Raw genomic sequence first — 18,965 nt, 5'->3', positions numbered from 1 at the left:
AAACTTGGTCTCACAGACTACACTGCGATGTGTCACGCTGCCCTCTACAGGAAAAAAACAAAAACATTCCTGACACTTTATATTTTTACATGTACTGTATATTATTATTAGAACAGTACTACAAAGGAGGAGCTTTGAACTGTAATGAGGAACTTTGAAGAACTTTGAACTATTCTTATTATTATTTGTAGAAGAAGAGTGAATACATGTATCAAAGGCATATTTCCACCTGTTGCATGTGAGCTGCCTTTTGAATTATTAACGTCCATAAGAAATGATTTCAAGTCGAAAAAGACATTTGGATATGAGCTGAGCAGGCTGAACATTTTGATACATTAATTGTTGATTTTTTTTTTAAGAAATAAGAGATATTGATCAAGAAAAGGTAAGGAAGAATAAAATATAGTGATACAAGTGATATAAATATGAATAAGGAAAGCAGTAAGTTACTCAACTGCTCCAAAAAAACCTATTACTCAGCAGATTAACAGGAAAAGCATTTCTTGTCCCCGCCCACATCAGCCAGTATGTTTACATGGACAGTCTAATCCAGCTAAGGCTGTAGTCCGACTAAGACGGGCAATCGGACAACTTTCCAAGTCCAAGTATACATGCGGTGGAGAAAGTCAATTTATCAACTTTATTGGCCAAGTTTGTGCACACAAACAAGGAATTTGACTTTTCTCTCCAATACAGACAAACAATAAATAAATAAACAGAAGATAATTGTTTTTCTTTTTTTTTGGAACAGAAGATATAAATATAAAAAGTACAAGTTATTGATAATATAACCGAAATGTGCAAGTGAGCGTAGTGCAGAGATGACCTTCAATTGTTCATTTGAAAGACAGCCTGGGGGAAGACACCCTGTCTCTGTAACAGCTTGTGTCCGGGGTGTGAGGGGTCTGCAGAGATGTTCGCTGCCCATTTCCGTACCCTGGACCTGGACAGGTCTTGGATGGGGGGGGGGGGGGGGGGGATCAGCACCGATGATCTTCTCTGCAGGGGTCAGAGGGGAGGGGGTGAGGGTTGCAGGCAGTCCTTTTGTGGAGGAGTGGGGAGAAGGTGAGCAGTTGGGAGGTGTGAAGTGCTGCTTTTCAAACCTGCTGAAGAAGTTGTTGAGGATTTGTCTGGGTGGGGGGGGTTAGCATCTAGCTATTGTTTAGCATCTCCCTGTAGCTCCTCTTAGCCACCCTGATTGCTTTGAGAGAGTGTTGGTGTCCCTTGTCTGTATTTTGGGAGTTTGTGGGTCAGGTTTGCACTGTTAAAATCCCCAAGAATAATGATGTTTTCTTTCCATATCGATTATTTGGTCAGCCAGCAGTTGTTTAGCCTCTGATACACAGGCTTGTAGACTCCGATCAGAATGAATGAGGAAAACTCGGAACAGCCGGACGTGCGCAGTCCAGGATGTGTTCACTGAGCCACGTTTCGGTGAAACAGAGGGCGGCGGAACGTGCATAGTTTTTTTGATTAAGGAGCAGCTTGTGGACGTTCACCAGGTGTATGGACGGGAGTGGGGCTGCTTCATGAGTGCTCCAGCACGCTTCCCCTGTCTACATTTCCGGTATATTCCACAGATAAAGTCAGGGTCGATGAAAACTGGAGAAAAAACACCTAGAGAGGACTGTCTTATGTTTAGAGAGTTCCTCTCTGGTGAAAGTGACAGAAGTACTTTGAATCGTATTATCCAGGTATGTTAGTCTGACTAAGACTCGCTTGTGTTGACGTGACATTATGAAAGTCTAAAATCTGACTTTTAACACGAGTATTGCTTGAACAAACATATTTTCAGATGAAAATATTGTCACGTCGTTATTGTTCATGAAGACCAAAACACTAACAAACGTTTCGCATTGCAGCTTTAAGATGTGACCATGTTTCACACAGGTGTAAAACAAGTGAGTTGGGGGGGGGGGGGGTGTGTCTTGTAGAGCGTGATTGGCTAAGATGGACGATGACGCAGCACAAATATGACCGCTTCCTTCTTCCTCCTCCACTTTTTTGCAGTTGTTTTTATTCTGCTGGTGGTCGCCGCTGCCGCTGCTGCTGCTGCTGGCCTGTAAACATGGCTACCGCGGGAACAACTGGAGACGAGCTGAAGAAGGAGCTCACGTGTGCGATTTGTTTGGAGTATTTCAAAGACCCTGTTATCCTCAAATGCGGCCACAATTTTTGTCGCTTTTGCATTTGCATGCACTGGGATGAAAATGGCGAAGACTACGGGTATCAGTGCCCACAGTGCCGAACGGTGAGTTGACTAACGTTCCTGTATACCCCCCCCAAATATGTTGTCCTCCCCGAGTGTGTTTAGACATTTCAAAGTTACATAAACAAATAATTCTCCGTTGCCGTTAATGCGCTGTGTTGTCACGCAGTGCTGTTTGTAGCTAACGCCGTCGCTAAGATACTTGGCTAGGTGACATTTGCTAACTGCGGCGTTTGTACACATAGACAACGGTTTTAAACGAGAACCTTTCACATTTTAGATGTTTAAGGTATAAAAACCTCGTAATTGCTACACCCAGATGTGTGCATTAGCACAAATGAAGCCTACGGCTGAAGTAAAGAGTGTTTTGTGTCAGTTAGTTACCAGTAGATGATAATATCAGTGTTAAATTACTCGTATTTAACACTTAACTGTTTAATTAAAAAGAAAAAAAGAGGGTTCATAATATCCGGCTGACGTGTTAAGTAATTTTTCAGAAGAAAAAGGCCTATATAGGTTTAAGTGTCAAATAGTTGACATGAATAGTTATTCAAAGTTGTTGTTTTTGGTAAAACCTATGTTTGTCCTGTCCTTTCATGTTGACAAATATCTTCTGTGAAAAACACACATGTATTAGTTACGTTTATTAGCTTCAGTCACATCAAGCTGACATAGGATGCACCCTGGACACTGCCAGACAATCACAGGGCTACAGGGAGACAATCAACCCTCCACTCTCAAACCCATGGTCAATTTAGAGTGTCCAAATAGCCTAATCCCCAAATCTGCATGTCTTTGGATTGTGGGAGGAACGTGGAGCAAACCCACACGGGGAGAACATGCAAACTCCATACTGATGGTACATATTGTAACATCACATATATTACTTCTTTTTTTTAGGTGTTCAACAAGAGAACATTCACTAAAAACTACTTGGTGCAGAACCTAGTGGCCAAACTGGATGATCTGGAGTGTCTGGGTTCTTGTTCGACACCGTCAAAACCGTTGAAAGTGGATGGGAAGTGTGAAAAACACGGCGAAGAGCTGAAACTGTATTGTCAGACCGATAAGAGGCCTATCTGTGTGGTGTGCCGTGAATCTCGAGCACACAGGTTGGTCCCGTTTTACCTTTTTATTTGGAGAAAGTATATTTCTTTGTGAAGACTCTAACATTATTATTTTATTCGGGCAGTATTAATTATGTTACTGTGTTTCAATGCAGTTTTTGACTACTGTCCTTGTCACAGTATGCAAGCACTAGTGGGGAATTGTTATAGTGCACCCTCCTCCACTATGCTTGCTGGTGACACGCCCCCTTTCAGCGGTTTCCAGTTAAGCTTGCGTTTAGTTATTAGCAAGTCTAGTGCCATTCCGAGTCTTTATACCAACCACAAACTTAAAATATTCCATTCTTGAGTCTAAAATTGGTCTCCATGTTAGTCCAAATAATTTACCTGGATTTCTGCCATCTAACTTCTTTGTACTGACCTCTGCTATTTGTTTCAGACACCATGAGGTGGCGCCAGTGCCAGAAGTTGTGAACGATATGAAGGTACACTGTTGAAGAGCTCAAACTGGCATACTCGTAACATTAAAAATCCGTTTTGAGTTATTTTTCAAGCTGTGAAATCACGAGTCCTCCTATTCTGTTTCTTTGGTGTTCGTGTTTGGTCCAGATGGAGTTAAAGCTGCGGCTCATGGGACTCAACTGGCACAAGTCTAAGTGTGAGAGCGTTCAAACGGCTGATGAATGCACCAAAAGTGAAGTGAGGGTATGGAATACATTTTTACTCTTATTTTAAGTTATTAGTCACGATAACAAATATTTGGATACACACCTCACTAAATCATTAGAGCTGACTGTGCCCAAATACTTCAACGTACTCATCTGAACCTCTGTCCCAAAGATGAAGAAACAGAGGCTGAAGGATAAGATCGAGGCAGATGTCGGTGCCATGGTTCAGTTCTTGCTGGACGAGAGAGACAGCCTGCTTGAGAGCTTGGACGCCGAGGAAGCAGCCACCCTGGCGGTCATAGACGAAAACCTGAAGTTGGTGGAGGAAGAGGCTGAGGATGTGGGAAAAACCATCTCTGATATCCACAGGCACATCAGTGGGAAAACGAGCTTTGAGGTCAGTTGTACTGTCAGTTTTTAAAGACTAAGATGTAAACAAGATGTCCACTGCCTATGAGAATGATGTCATGAAAATATATATTTTTTTTCTTTCATCAGAGCCTTTGTGAGGCATTTGATGAGTAAGTGCCTTGTTTAACCTATAAATCTCCATTTCAAGAAATTGACCCTTTGCATAGTCATTTTGATTCTCTTCTCCCACAGAGCCTTCCATTGCAAACCTATCACATCTATGGAGGCAGTTAATTGTCAGACTGAGTTCACAGACTTCTCAGGGCCTATCCAGCTTATCGTGTGGAAGAAGATGATGCACGTGCTACACACCAGTGAGTATGATTATGTTACGTTTAGTGTTTTTAGTCGTATTGGATTTTTTATTTATTTATCTCTGTGTTCAGTGCCTCAGAACCTCACGTTGGACCCACAGACAGCTCACCCAAACCTGCTCATCTCAGACTTTGACACCAAAGTGGAGGAGGGCCGAGTCCGTAGCCACGAGCCAGACATGCCGGAGCGATTCACCCGCTTCTGTGGTGTCCTCGGCATCGCCAAGTATGCCACTGGCCAGCACTACTGGGAGGTGGATGTGAAGGACAAGGGCGTGTGGTACCTGGGAGTCACCACCGTGGGCAGCAACAGGAAGGGCTTTGTCAGCCTCACTCCCTCGGCAGGATACTGGAGCCTGTGTCTGCAGGACCGGCTCTATGCCAACGGGGAGGACGGACGCATCCCGGTCGCCGACTACTGGACCTCGCCGAGGGTCGGCGTGTACCTGGACTACGACAATGGGCGTCTGAGTTTCTATGACGCGGTCACGATGAAGAGACTTTACATGTTTGACACCTGCTTTGAGGAGCCGGTGTCTCCCTTCTTCAGTCCGGGCAAATACGATCCTGGCAGCAGGCTGCAGATATGCCACTATTACTGAGACACAGCTGCTGTGATGGGGGGGTCACATTATTTAAGAGTGGAGTCATGGATGCCAGTGGTTACTGATTTACTGTTGGCAAGGGTTTAGACACCCACTGTAGCCTCATGCCCCTTGGGGTTTGGAGAGGTGCTTTGCTCTGCGTCACTGTGTCTGCTGGGAATACTGATGCCCCACATGCTATGCTACAGTATGTTGCAGTGTTGTTTGTCCTGGTAAGGTGGGTACTCCTGCCATGTAGGTGGAACCCCAAGGACATATGTTATTGGTACATGCTGATGGCTAAGATTCCCCCTCATTAATGCTTAGACTGAAGAATTGGTGCTGATAGCGATGTGACTTAAATTGGCGAGCTTGTACAGATATTTCCGCTCTCAATTATTTAACTTCCAGAAACCTAATGGCTCAGGTTGTGTTTTTTTTTTTTTTTATTTGGATTTTATCATCAGTACAGATAATTTTATCCTCTTTTTACAATCCGCTTAATCTTAGATTGTTTTAAATACTGTAAATATTTTTTGGTTGTTGAGAATCCCTTTGTAAATTTCTCTCCCGCTTATTTTTGTGAGCACATGTGATGGTATATGAAGCAACGTTTTGAGATTTTTCGTTCAGTTTGAATCTTGAAACATTTTCAAAAATAAGCAAATGAAGGACAAAGCCAACCGTTTTTTAAAACCGCCCCGATGGAAAATGTTTCCGCCACATGCTCCTTGATGTTTTACTGTGAGAGTCATTCCAGTGCAGTAAGGAATGAAAATATAATTATAAGTTTATTGTTTCAACAGCGTTTTCCTCATTTTCCATTACAAAATGCTTCTGCTTCTCGGGCCAGAGTTGGTTTATTATCCAACTCAGTCCAGTTTGTTTTTTTTATTTATTTTTTATCATTTTTGATGACTTGAATGCAGGTATTTTGAGTTCAATGTTAAAAAAAAATGTTATTTGGACAATTTTATGAATGTTATATTTTCTTTCTTGAATGTATAATTTACACGTTTTCCTGAATAGAATCTTTATGGATTTTTATTTTTGCTTGTACAGTTCCCCACACTTTTAGACGGTGGGGTGTTTCAGCACCAGTGCCATCCTGTACAGTGAATTTTTCTTTTTTTGCTTTTTTAAATTAATTTGAGGAGCATAGTAGAATCATTTCACATCATTATCTGTGGAAAAATGAGCTCTGGCCCAGCAGGCTCTTTTTTTCAATGTTATTTCACATACTGGTATGTACTTGGCTACTTTTTGTGATGTCTTGATAGGTGTGACAAAAATGATCATTGTGATTCCTGTGTGTGGCCTTTTCACCTGCAGTATTTGATGTATTCTGGGTTTTTTCCTCCGTTTCAGAATGAGATTAAAAGAGGATGAAATTCTTAAATATCTTTATCATGGTGTTTACAATTCACTTGGCTCCGTGTCTTTTAACATCACTTCACAAGAGACGACATGAAGGTGAATTATTCGCCTCCAATGAGATTTTTCTTTTTTAAATTCATCTTTGAATTTATGAAATTAAACCCCTTCAAAAATGTATATGTAAGCAATGGACTTGTTCTTCTCATACTCTGGTGTAAAGCTTGTGAAAAGAGACCAGAGGACAATTTTTTTTCTTTTAATATTTACAATCATACCTTTGCCATGATTACGTAGTGCTTACTTCTTTGTAGTTCACCCCATGATGGCTATTGAATTTAAATGTGCTTCCTTTTAATTTCAACACAGGCGTGAGATGGTGGTCAAAAGTAAAGGAAAAGCAAAATATCAGATCACTAATAAGGGAGACAGTTTCATCGTAAAGCTGGTGTTGGTTTTCTCTTGAAGCCACACAAGAAACGGCCAAAAAACACAGAATTACGAAGCAAATGAATGAGAAGTCATGATAATTTGCTTTTCGGCAACAGCAAGAATACGATTGTGTAATTTTACGGAGCACTTTTCTGATTATGATTAATGATAACTATACACGGGCATATATTACTCTTGCAAACTATAGAACTCTTATAATATTTGTGTTATGTGCAACAGCAAAAGTACTAATGTAACGACATGGGCTTCAAGTTACAAGGCATATATGTACAAAAGGTGTTTGGCAAAGAGGAGACAAGTTCAAAATGCACCAATTAGAAAAATAATTTGTAGAACAAATTATGTAGAAAAGAAAATCAAAAATAAATTAAATCCTTTTGAGAGAGAGAAAAAAAAAATATACAGCAAGTAATGTGCATACAACATTGTTCCATTGATGTTTGTTGGCTATTGTACGTGGCATGACGCTCGACTGTATTAGTTTACACTCCAGTGTTGAAACCTTTGATTCGTTAAGTGTTGGAATACGGAGGCTATAGATAGTGGAATAACATGGACATCAAATCGGTATATACACATTTTAATATTATATGCATATGTACAACTATATTAGGGTGTTGATGTGAAAGTGCAGGAACTGGATTATCGTATGATAAGGAGTCTGTTTTGGTTAATAGAAGAGAGAGAGAGAGGCGAGCTTAGAAGAAGTGGACATCACCGTGATGACTTTGATGATTATATTACTATAAATCATCCGAAAATCATTTTTAGGGCCACTAATTCCCGGAGCACTGCAGAATGTCATCATTATGCAGCTTTGTCGCACTTTCAGTGTGCATATTTGCAGTTTTGAGTCATTTCGTGATTCACTGTGCAGTCTCAAGTCCCAGAAAGGACTCCAGTGCTTCACACAGAACTGACACACAAACAAAAAGGGCTGTTATTTAACTGTGTGAAACCTCAAAATCACGATGTTTCAGCTCTGGCGCATAATTAAGATGACATCAAATTAATATGACAAATCTTGAGTTTTTCTTCTGCGTCTTTGGCTCATTGATTGTAAGTTGCTGGTTTGGCTGCTGTGTATCAACAAAACGTTTGACTGTGAGACTCTTTTGATTGGCATTTGTCGTTTGGTTAACAGCACGACAGTTTCACTGATAATCTAATCTGAGGGATTGGATTGGAAAATATCAAATTACAGGTTGTTTGCTTATGAATTTTGGCACAGCTGGCTTGTGTCTTTGGGGTTTTTTTTCTCATTAAGATTATTTTTCTTATATTTCTTTGAATTCAGCTCTGAATATGACATGTTGTATTCAGTATGCACAGACAATGAATGTGTGAAATTGCAGCTCTGCGTGACATTACGTCGTCCGGACACGGGTTGGTGTTCAGCGATGTCTTCCCCTTTTGGCTCTACTGCAGATATCTGTAAACCTTAAAGCAGTGATTGCCGGAGTCGGCGACGGCCACGTGTCCGTCCGAGGTGAGGGCGAGGCCCTGTGGGCCGTACAGAGGGTCCGCTGACGTGTTGATGTAGGATAAGAAGGAGCCGGTGCTGTCAAACACCTGAAACAGACAAAAAAGACGAGTGTTTGCATCAAAACATACCCACATCTGCATGTTTGAAGTTGCTGTGACAAAATGCCTTAAACAGTGTGTTTAATGAGCACAACCGGCCTTAAGGCTTGAGAGAGTAAAGGACAGAACATTAGTCAAATATTGGACACATAGGTTGCTACATTATTTCGTGTCCAACTGTCAAATGCAACAGGAAAACATCACTTAATTGTAACAACAACAGTTTCCCATTAGGAGTAAGATATAAATTCAGTCTCTACAATTACTGCAAACAACTTCATTTAGTGAACAGTGAACGTGATATATATAGATATATATAAATATACAGGTTGAGTGAAAGAATCTGGCGTTACAAAACTACGCTTAACACGTTGTTATTGTTCCTAATAATATGATCATGTCAGAGTCTGCAGGTTTTCTGGCCTGTCTTATTTTCTGATTATTATATTAACCATAAATTGAACTTTGACATTAAAACCAAAATACCAAGCATAGCATTGAGACCAAAAAATCCTATTCATGGTTAATATTAAATGGAATTGGGTTTTTTTTAATCATCATAAAAGTACTTAATGTTGTCATAATTTTCTTGGGCACTAATATATAAAATCCCAGAGTTCTGTGACAGCAACATTGTGTAATTTTTTGTAACTTATTAAGCAAATTTAAAACGTCATTACATTTTTCAGCTTACTGTATTCACTATCGGTTGGTTTTGCCATGTATTTATTACTAGTTTTAATTACATATTTTTATTCGTTATGGAGTGTTCCACGTAGACATTTATACAGTGGCCCTGAAGTGCAAATCACCACCACAAATAGGAAGAAAACACCAACAAATAACAAACAAAACACAAATGCAAATTAAACACAACTGCAAATCACAAAACACAAAACACAACGAGGAAAAGTGGACTCCTCCTGTCTGAGTGCGGTCCGCGCCCTCCCCTCTCGGTAAATCTAATTGGAATCATCCACTTCCTGTTTGCCACTCGGACCTTCCACGCACGCGGAGCGAGCAGGAGCAGCGAGGACTAGCGTATGGTAAGTGCTGTTTAAAAATGATCCACACATTTCTTAGACGTTCTGTTGACGCTCTGTTCACACCTGCTGTTAACATCCGACCTGAGTGATCCGATCACCGGTGTTCCGATTACACCTGCTACTGCTGCTAATGTGACGTCACTGCTCCGCAGCAAACACACGATCACCGTAGATACATGTACTTGTGTGTTTAATATGCAACTGTTTTAAAAAAAAAAACCAGACTAAGTGTCAAATATGTTATTATACAGTATGATGTCAACAACTGCCTTCATACTGTCAAAAACGAGATTATTTAGTAAACTGTCCAATTATAAACTGTCAAAAATGTCAATGTCCTCAACAAAAAATGTCAATAGACCATTAAAACTGTTAAGAATGTGTATCTAGTATCTAGAATATCTAAAAAAAAAAAACTGTTCAGGAGCAGTGGTTTAGAATTTCAAAATAAAAGTGTCCGTGTTGATATGGACCAATATATAGTTGACAATAAAAACCTGTTAATGTATTTTACTCGCATTTCTTCACTCATTTACTGCAATGACCACATTTGGACACTCTAAACGGGATACTACTTCGTCTCATCATGTCCCATGACTGAACACCTACAAACAGCTGCAGTTAAAGACACAGTTCATGTGTTTTCAAGCATCGTTGAAGGAGGTCATTATCATCAGAATTTAGGGCAATAAGAGAAAAAAACCCAAGCCATGACTTTACAGTGAAGAGTAAAAAGAGGCTTTCAGCAGTGCTGTCACTAAATACATCAGAATCCTTAAATGTTGAGATTTTAGAAATGTTTTTAGGATTTTTAAAGTCATTTACAGTGTAACTCATCTACAGCATTGTTTGCAGCAGGTGCAGGAGGACCTGGCTGATCTGGAGGAGGAGGAGGAGGACAAGGACGAGGACGAGGAGCAGCGCGGACAAATGTGTGGTAACTGATGCTTAAAAATGATCCACACATTTATTAGATGTTCTGTTGATGCTCTGTTCACACCTGCTGTTAACATCTGATCCGAGTCATCCGATCACAGTTGTTCAGATTACACCTGCTACTGCTATTGCTAATATCACGTCAAATGATGATTCTCAAATGTCTTTTTTTATCCACCAACCAAAAATTATTCAGTTTTAATTCTTTCTTTGTTACAAGGAACAATGAAACCGGAAAATGTTCAACATTTATAATAAAAAACAAACAATTAATCCATTATTAAAGTATTTAACAATTCATTTAGTAATCGTTTAATAATGCTGTAATCGTTGCATCCCTACTTTATATATATATTTTTTTTAAATCATCAGAGACATCATATGATTTATTGCGATACTTGCAAAATCATACATTGTGATGCACTGACACAACAGTGCCAGTGAAAGTGACCACTTGGCACCATCTAGTGGACTGAAAGGTTCATTTATTTTGTTTATTTGTAATGCTAATCCACAAAAAAGTTTGACGTTTATTTATAACATCAGTTCAAAACATTGTTATGGAACAAACCATGACTCTTTCACCTGTCATTTCATCACCTCACACGGACGATGTTAACAGCACTTGTCAACAGAGCCTCTGTTTAATGTGTGCACATCATTTTTACATTGTTAACAGGTGAAAACTGGGGACCACTCAAAGTCACAAAATTCTATCAATAAATACACCATTCAATAATGACTACAATGTGCCATTCATTCGTTCATTCAAATTGGAATGAAATACATACACATCTTGTTAAATGTGACATTCATTCATTCATTCAAATACCAATTCATTTGATGTAAAAAACAACATATAGAATGACTTGACTGTTGAATGAATGATTTCATGGTCCTGTGTTGCAGTGCATCATCAGTTGATTTGATGCTGATGGGTGACTTTGACACGTTAAATCAATTCATGATGCACTGCAACACAGGACCATGACATCATTCATTCAAAAGTCAAGTCATTCTATATGTTGTTTTTTTACATCAAATGAATTGGTATTTGAATGAATGAATGTCACATTTAATAAGACATTTATGTATTTAATTCCAATATGAATGAATGAATGGCACATGGTGTAATTATTGAATGGTGTATTTATTGATTGAATTTTGTAACTTTGAGCGCTCCCTAGTTTTCACCTGTTAACAATGTAAATATGATGTGCACACATTAATGACACAGAAGTCTAATTGATGTGCTGATCATTTTTAAGCATCAGTTACTGGACACCGGTACCCCGACTGTGTGGTCAACAGTCCAGAGAGTGGACCCCTGTCAAATTTTTTTGTGTTTTTATGGCCTTTTTTTTGGGAATTTCGTTGGCCAAAAATGTGTAATAAAATGGTATAACCCCCTGTTGTTATCAGTGTGGGGAGCCGGGGGAGCACAGCCCAGCCCCGGCCCCAGTTCGGCCCCGGCGCCGGGGCCAAGTGTTCGGAGCATGCTGGATTTGAACCAGCCACAGCCGGACTGGCACAACCTCCTCGCGGTTGCGAACCAACCCAACACGCCACGAACCCTTTGGAGGTTCGGGAAGGAGCTCCGGGCGTTTTTGAGTCTTCACTTTGGCTGTGGAACCTTAAACGTTCAAGTATAAAGGAATTGAACTCTCAACGTCAGGACTGAAAGGCAGCTCTCTAACCAGTTGAGCTAACTGTCCACGCTCATCCTTATGTTTTCTCAGACTTATTTACTCTCTGCGTTGAATAGCGTGCCTAAAAATTCACTTCATCCAAGTTTCGAACCCCTGACCTGAGGAACTCCAGTCTTTCTCTTAACCTTGTGAGCTATTTGTCCTCCCATGGTGTGTGCCAACCTTTGGAAGTCTTTCAATAATAGAACCCATGACTTAAAAAAAAACATCAGACTGATGAAATATTTCAGAGCGCTTGTCCCCGAAAATGGACAATGTGATTGGTGTAGTGGTTAGTGCTCTTGCCTTTGAAACAAGGCTTTCAGGGTTCAAGACCCATTTGGAACAAGTATCTTTCTGGAGTTTTTCATGTTCTCCCTGTGTGAGCGTGGCTTTTCTCCCGTTTCCTCCCACAGTCCATCAATCATCTACCGCTTTGTCCTACACTGGAGGGTTGCGGCGGGTGCTGTGCCAAGCTCAGCTGTCATAGGGTGGTAGGCGTGGTTCACCCTGCACTGTTCGCCAGTCCATTCAAAACATGCAGTACAGTGATGAGGTAAATTTCCGCTTAAACATTGACTTCATGTAAGATTCGAACCCCTGACCATAGGAATGCCAGTCCACGTCTGAACCGTGTGAGCTACTTGTCTTTGCATGCATTTTTGCACAATTTGGAAGTCTTTCAATAATAGAACCCATGACTTCAAAAAAACATCAGACTGATGAAATATTGAACAACGTTTGTCCCTGAAAATGGACAATGTGGTTGGTGTAGTGGTTAGTGCTCTTGCCTTTGAAACAAGACTTTCAGGGTTCAAGACCCATTTGGAACAAGTATCTTTCTGGAGTTTTTCATGTTCTCCCCGTGTGTCTGTGGCTTTTCTCTGGTTTCTCTGGCTTCCTCCCACAGTCCATCAATCATCTACCGCTTTGTCCTACACTGGAGGGTTGCGGGGGGGTGCTGAGCCAAGCTCAGCTGTCACAGGGTGATAGGCGTCGTTCACCCTCGACTCTTCCCCAGTCCGTTCAAAACATGCACTACAGTGATGAGGTAAATTTCGACTTAAACAATGACTTCATGCAAGATTCGAACCCATGACCATTGCAATGCCAGTCGACGTCTGAACCATGTGAGCTATTTGTCTCTGTTTGCTTTTTCACACAATTTGGAAGTCTTTCAATAATAGAACCCATGACTTCAAAAAAATGTCAGAATGATGAAATATTGAAGAACGTTTGTCCCCAAAAATGGACAACGTGGTTGGTGTAGTGGTTAGTGCTCTTGCCTTTGAAACAAGACTTTCAGGGTTCAAGACCCATTTGGAACAAGTATCTTTCTGGAGTTTTTCATGTTCTCCCCGTGTGTCTGTGGCTTTTCTCTGGTTTCTCTGGCTTCCTCCCACAGTCCATCAATCATCTACCGCTCTGTCCTACACTGGAGGGTTGCGGGGGGGGGGTGCTGTGCCAAGCTCAGCTGTCATAGGGTGATAGGTGTGGTTCACCCTCGACTCTTCCCCAGTCCGTTCAAAACATGCACTACAGTGATGAGGTAAATTTCGACTTAAACAATGACTTCATGCAAGATTCGAACCCATGACCATCGCAATGCCAGTCGACGTCTGAACCATGTGAGCTATTTGTCTCTGTTTGCTTTTTCACACAATTTGGAAGTCTTTCAATAATAGAACCCATGACTTCAAAAAAACGTCAGAATGATGAAATATTGAAGAACGTTTGTCCCCAAAAACGGACAACGTGTTTGGTGTAGTGGTTAGTGCTCTTGCCTTTGAAACAAGACTTTCAGGGTTCAAGACCCATTTGGAACGAGTATCTTTCTGGAGTTTTTCATGTTCTCCCCATGTGTGCGTGGCTTTTCTCCCGTTTCTCTGGCTTCCTCCCACAGTCCATCAATCATCTACCGCTCTGTCCTACACTGGAGGGTTGCGGGGGGGGGGGGTGCTGTGCCAAGCTCAGCTGTCATAGGGTGATAGGTGTGGTTCACCCTCGACTCTTCCCCAGTCCGTTCAAAACATGCACTACAGTGATGAGGTAAATTTCGACTTAAACAATGACTTCATGTAAGATTCGAACCCATGACCATTGCAATGCCAGTCGACGTCTGAACCATGTGAGCTATTTGTCTCTGTTTGCTTTTTCACACAATTTGGAAGTCTTTCAATAATAGAACCCATGACTTCAAAAAAACGTCAGAATGATGAAATATTGAAGAACGTTTGTCCCCAAAAACGGACAACGTGTTTGGTGTAGTGGTTAGTGCTCTTGCCTTTGAAACAAGACTTTCAGGGTTCAAGACCCATTTGGAACGAGTATCTTTCTGGAGTTTTTCATGTTCTCCCCATGTGTGCGTGGCTTTTCTCCCGTTTCTCTGGCTTCCTCCCACAGTCCATCAATCATCTACCGCTCTGTCCTACACTGGAGGGTTGCGGGGGGGGGGTGCTGTGCCAAGCTCAGCTGTCATAGGGTGATAGGTGTGGTTCACCCTCGACTCTTCCCCAGTCCGTTCAAAACATGCACTACAGTGATGAGGTAAATTTCGACTTAAACAATGACTTCATGTAAGATTGGAACCCATGACCATTGCAATGCCAGTCGACGTCTGAACCATGTGAGCTATTTGTCTCTGTTTGCTTTTTCACACAATTTGGAAGTCTTTCAATAATAGAACCCATGACTTCAAAAAAACGTCAGAATGATGAAATATTGAAGAACGTTTGTCCCCAAAAACGGACAACGTGTTTGGTGTAGTGGTTAGTGCTCTTGCCTTTGAAACAAGACTTTCAGGGTTCAAGACCCATTTGGAACGAGTATCTTTCTGGAGTTTTTCATGTTCTCCCCATGTGTGCGTGGCTTTTCTCCCGTTTCTCTGGCTTCCTCCCACAGTCCATCAATCATCTACCGCTCTGTCCTACACTGGAGGGTTGCGGGGGGGGGGTGCTGTGCCAAGCTCAGCTGTCATAGGGTGATAGGTGTGGTTCACCCTCGACTCTTCCCCAGTCCGTTCAAAACATGCACTACAGTGATGAGGTAAATTTCGACTTAAACAATGACTTCATGTAAGATTCGAACCCATGACCATTGCAATGCCAGTCCACATCTGACCCATGTGAGCTATTTGTCTCTGTTTGCTTTTCCACACAATTTGGAAGTCTTTCAATAATAGAACCCATGACTTCAAAAAAACGTCAGAATGATGAAATATTGAAGAACGTTTGTCCCCAAAAACGGACAACGTGTTTGGTGTAGTGGTTAGTGCGCTTGCCTTTGAAACAAGACTTTCAGGGTTCAAGACCCATTTGGAACGAGTATCTTTCTGGAGTTTTTCATGTTCTCCCCATGTGTGCGTGGCTTTTCTCCCGTTTCTCTGGCTTCCTCCCACAGTCCATCAATCATCTACCGCTCTGTCCTACACTGGAGGGTTGCGGGGGGGGTGCTGTGCCAAGCTCAGCTGTCATAGGGTGATAGGTGTGGTTCACCCTCGACTCTTCCCCAGTCCGTTCAAAACATGCAGTACAGTGATGAGGTAAATTTCTACTTAAACAATGACTTCATGTAAGATGCGAACCTATGACCATAGCAATGCCAGTCCTCATCTGAACCATGTGAGCTATTGGTCTTTGTTTGCTTTTGCTCACAATTTGGAAGTCTTTCAATAATAGAACCCATGACTTCAAAAAAATGTCAGAATGATGAAATATTTAACCACGTCTGTCCCTCATCATGGACAATATGGTTGGTGTATAGGTTAGTGCTCTTGACTTTGCAGCGAGAGGACTTTGGTTCGAGACCCAGTTGGAACAAGAACCTTTCTGCATGGCTTTTCTCTGGGTTCTCTGGCTTCCTCCCACAGTCACTCAATCCATCCATCCGTCATGGGGGGGTGCTGTGCCAGTCTCAGCTGACATAGGGCGATAGGCAGGGTACACCGTGCAAAGTACGCCAGTCCATCCAAAAACACGCAATATCTATCTATGTTGCATATTGTACTTAAACAATCACTTCATCTAAGATTCAAACCAATGACCTGTGGATCCCCAGTCTCTCTTCTAACCACATGAGCTATTTGTTCTCTTGTTTTTTTAACAAAATTTGGAAGTCTTTCAATAATACAACCATGACTACATGAGAAAAACCATGAGGTCTTCGAGTCATACATGACTCAAAGTCATATATGACTTCGAAGACCTCAGACTGATGAAATATTAAGGAATATCTGTCCACCGTGATCAGAGACATCACTGAGCAAAACATATATTTATTGAATTGAGGATGTGTGAATACACACAGGAATACAGTCTATAATCAGGGACACATTCGAGACCACGTCCTCATATGACAGCCAGAAGATTTGAATGCACAACCTCAGAGATGCAAGTCTTCCTCTGATGGACGGAGCTATTTGTCCTGATGATCTCATTCTGAATTTCTTGGTGTTCTTAAGGTTCTCATCTTTTTTTAATTCTGCAGATATTTCAATCTGCAAGGTGGAAAGGTCGGTTTCACAACTGCAGGGTCCCAGTCCAGCAGTCGACAGGTTCTGGTCCACAACCATACGACTGCTCTGAGCTTCATCACTCTGATGTTATTTTGTGTACATAGAAAATGTTTTACATCTTTGATTTCAGCTCATGAAAAATGGGAGTAAAACAAAAGTGTTTATATTTTTGTTCAGTGCATTCCTCTTATGTGGGATTGGTTTCCCTTCCAAGACAAGCTCATTGAAATTGTACCACTAGATGGCATCGTTAAATGACAACTGATCATAGCAATAATACAGTGATGCAAGGAACTTTTCTCTTGTAAAAAAAAAAAAAGTAGCATTTTTGAGGCACTAAATGTTTGTGAAAACAGACAAAAATTGGCACACAAAGTTAGAACTGTCGAAAAAGTTTTATATAACATAACGGGAATGTGTAAAAGCCATTTTCCACCACTTTTTTTTTTTTCCCCACTTCGTGTGTGAATGTTATTGTTGCTGTACCAGGTTTCTTCTAACCTGACAAAGCCACTGTCCTGCATGTTTTAGATGAACACACCTGAGCTCGTCAGTAAGCTCTGCTGAAGCCTGATAACGACCCCTTTATTTGAATCAGGTGTGTTGGAGCGAAAAACCACCTAAAATATGCAGTTGCAGGACAGTGGCTGCCCAGGACCAGGAGGGAGAAACCCTGCTCTAAATTATAATCTGGTTCAGTGCTTTAAATGGTAACAGTTATGTTTTAACGGCACACTATTCTCTGTAAATAAATAAATAAATAAATAAAAAGAATACATAAAAATAAAGGGTCCATAACCAAATCGCACACTAAATTAACTGCAACAGTAGAAAAGTCAAAGACAGAGACTTTTATTTCAGTAATGATTGTGTCCGTATAGCATATTTTTAAACACACTTCTCCTTAATTGTGGCCAGCCTAAGGCACTCCTGTGCAATATCCCTGCTGGCTAATCAGCATCTTGATATGCCACACATGTGAGGTGGGATGGACTATGTGCACTAAGTGCTCACTAACACAGATTTAGACACATGAGAATTGAATTCATTGTGTATATAGAAAATGTTTCAGATCTTTGAGTTCAGCTCATGAAAAATGGGAGCAAAAACAAAAGTGTTGTGTTTACACTTCAGTGCATAAGACTAAACACTGAATAGTTTAGTACTTGTAAGAACTTCACTCTTTCACCTCTGGATGGCGCTGCAGGAATTATCAAATAAATAAGGTGTCTATTCTATAGCACCTCACCTGTATTCGGCTGTTTCCCCAATCAGCAACGATGATGTTTCCATTGGCATCTACTGCCACACCAGTGGGAGCGTTGAACTGCCCGTTGCCTTCACCATGAGAACCAAATTTGAACAAGAACTCTCCATCTGCACTGTACACCTGCGACAGGAAGTCAGAAAAAGGGAGTTTGATTCATGCGATCACTCTTAAATATACAGAAAAAAAAAGTATATGTGGCTAAAATATTGTGTTTTTCAACGTTCAGGATGTTGCATGTCTTACCTTCACAGAGTGATTGTGAAAATCAGTCACAATTATTTCATTTTTGTTGTTGACTGCAACAAAATGAGGACCTGGACACAAGGAGAGGTGCGTGTTAATGTCCTAATCTGAGCTGATTCATTAATTCTTTGCTGTTAGTCAAAGAAATTTGATCTAATCTGACCTCATGCGGTAGAAAAACTAAGTCCTATGAAACCTGATGTCACCTGATACTGAAACTTCTTTTGAGTTTCAGGACTGCGTGTCAAATTGTCTCAGTTATAAATAGTTACACCGGCGATGAATTAAAAAAGATATAATCTGAGATCTATTGCTCGTAAAACACTGATTGACTTATAGAAAAAAACAGCAGTTAAGTTAGAGCAGTGAAACAAATCAAACCCACCGATCCTGTTTTCATAGCCATTTGCACAAGACACACAAAATGCATAAGACAACATGTTTGTTATTGTAATAGCAAGTGATTATTACAATGGCATGATCGAGTACGTTTGATCACGTATGTACTGGCACAGGTTGATCGTTATTGATCAACACAGCCTTGAGTTTCCAAGAGGTGAGACACATGATCAGGTTAGACAGAGGGCACTGCACTGTGGGATTAA

General features: G+C 40.9%; 2 protein-coding genes across 5 annotated transcripts in view; one reads left to right on the top strand and one right to left on the bottom strand.

The window, feature by feature from the left end:
• The first annotated feature begins 258 nt into the window (after positions 1–258).
• On the top strand, positions 259–6,807 carry trim47 (tripartite motif containing 47). The gene is made up of 9 exons (XM_058627140.1): positions 259–385; positions 2,011–2,251; positions 3,110–3,321; positions 3,716–3,761; positions 3,886–3,981; positions 4,117–4,341; positions 4,443–4,465; positions 4,548–4,669; positions 4,742–6,807. The coding sequence occupies exons 2-9, from the start codon at positions 2,069–2,071 to the stop codon at positions 5,269–5,271; spliced, it is 1,437 nt and encodes a 478-aa protein (XP_058483123.1). The 5' UTR covers positions 259–385; positions 2,011–2,068; the 3' UTR covers positions 5,272–6,807.
• Positions 6,808–8,107: 1,300 nt separating this feature from the next.
• Positions 8,108–18,965, bottom strand: part of trim3b (tripartite motif containing 3b) — a 42,954-nt gene continuing 32,096 nt past the window's right edge. For all 4 annotated transcript variants that reach the window (XM_058627136.1, XM_058627137.1, XM_058627135.1 and 1 more), the window contains 3 exons: positions 18,361–18,431; positions 18,097–18,237; positions 8,108–8,652 (listed from right to left, as the gene is read on the bottom strand). In XM_058627136.1, coding sequence (XP_058483119.1) covers positions 8,500–8,652; positions 18,097–18,237; positions 18,361–18,431 — 365 coding nt within the window. In that variant the 3' untranslated portion in view covers positions 8,108–8,499. The remainder of the gene's footprint in view (positions 8,653–18,096; positions 18,238–18,360; positions 18,432–18,965) is intronic.

This window comes from Solea solea, chromosome 4 (genome assembly GCF_958295425.1).
Source record: "Solea solea chromosome 4, fSolSol10.1, whole genome shotgun sequence".
Taxonomy (NCBI): domain Eukaryota; kingdom Metazoa; phylum Chordata; class Actinopteri; order Pleuronectiformes; family Soleidae; genus Solea; species Solea solea.
This window is presented reverse-complemented; position numbering and strand designations above follow the sequence as displayed.

Coding starts and splice junctions, on each gene's coding strand:
- trim47 (XM_058627140.1), top strand. CDS start 2,069: ATGGCTACCGCGGGAACAACTGGAGACGAGCTGAAGAAGGAGCTCACG. Junction 4,342..4,442: donor GTGGGAAAACGAGCTTTGAG/GTCAGTTGTACT, acceptor TTCTTTCATCAG/AGCCTTTGTGAGGCATTTGA. Junction 4,670..4,741: donor GATGCACGTGCTACACACCA/GTGAGTATGATT, acceptor CTCTGTGTTCAG/TGCCTCAGAACCTCACGTTG.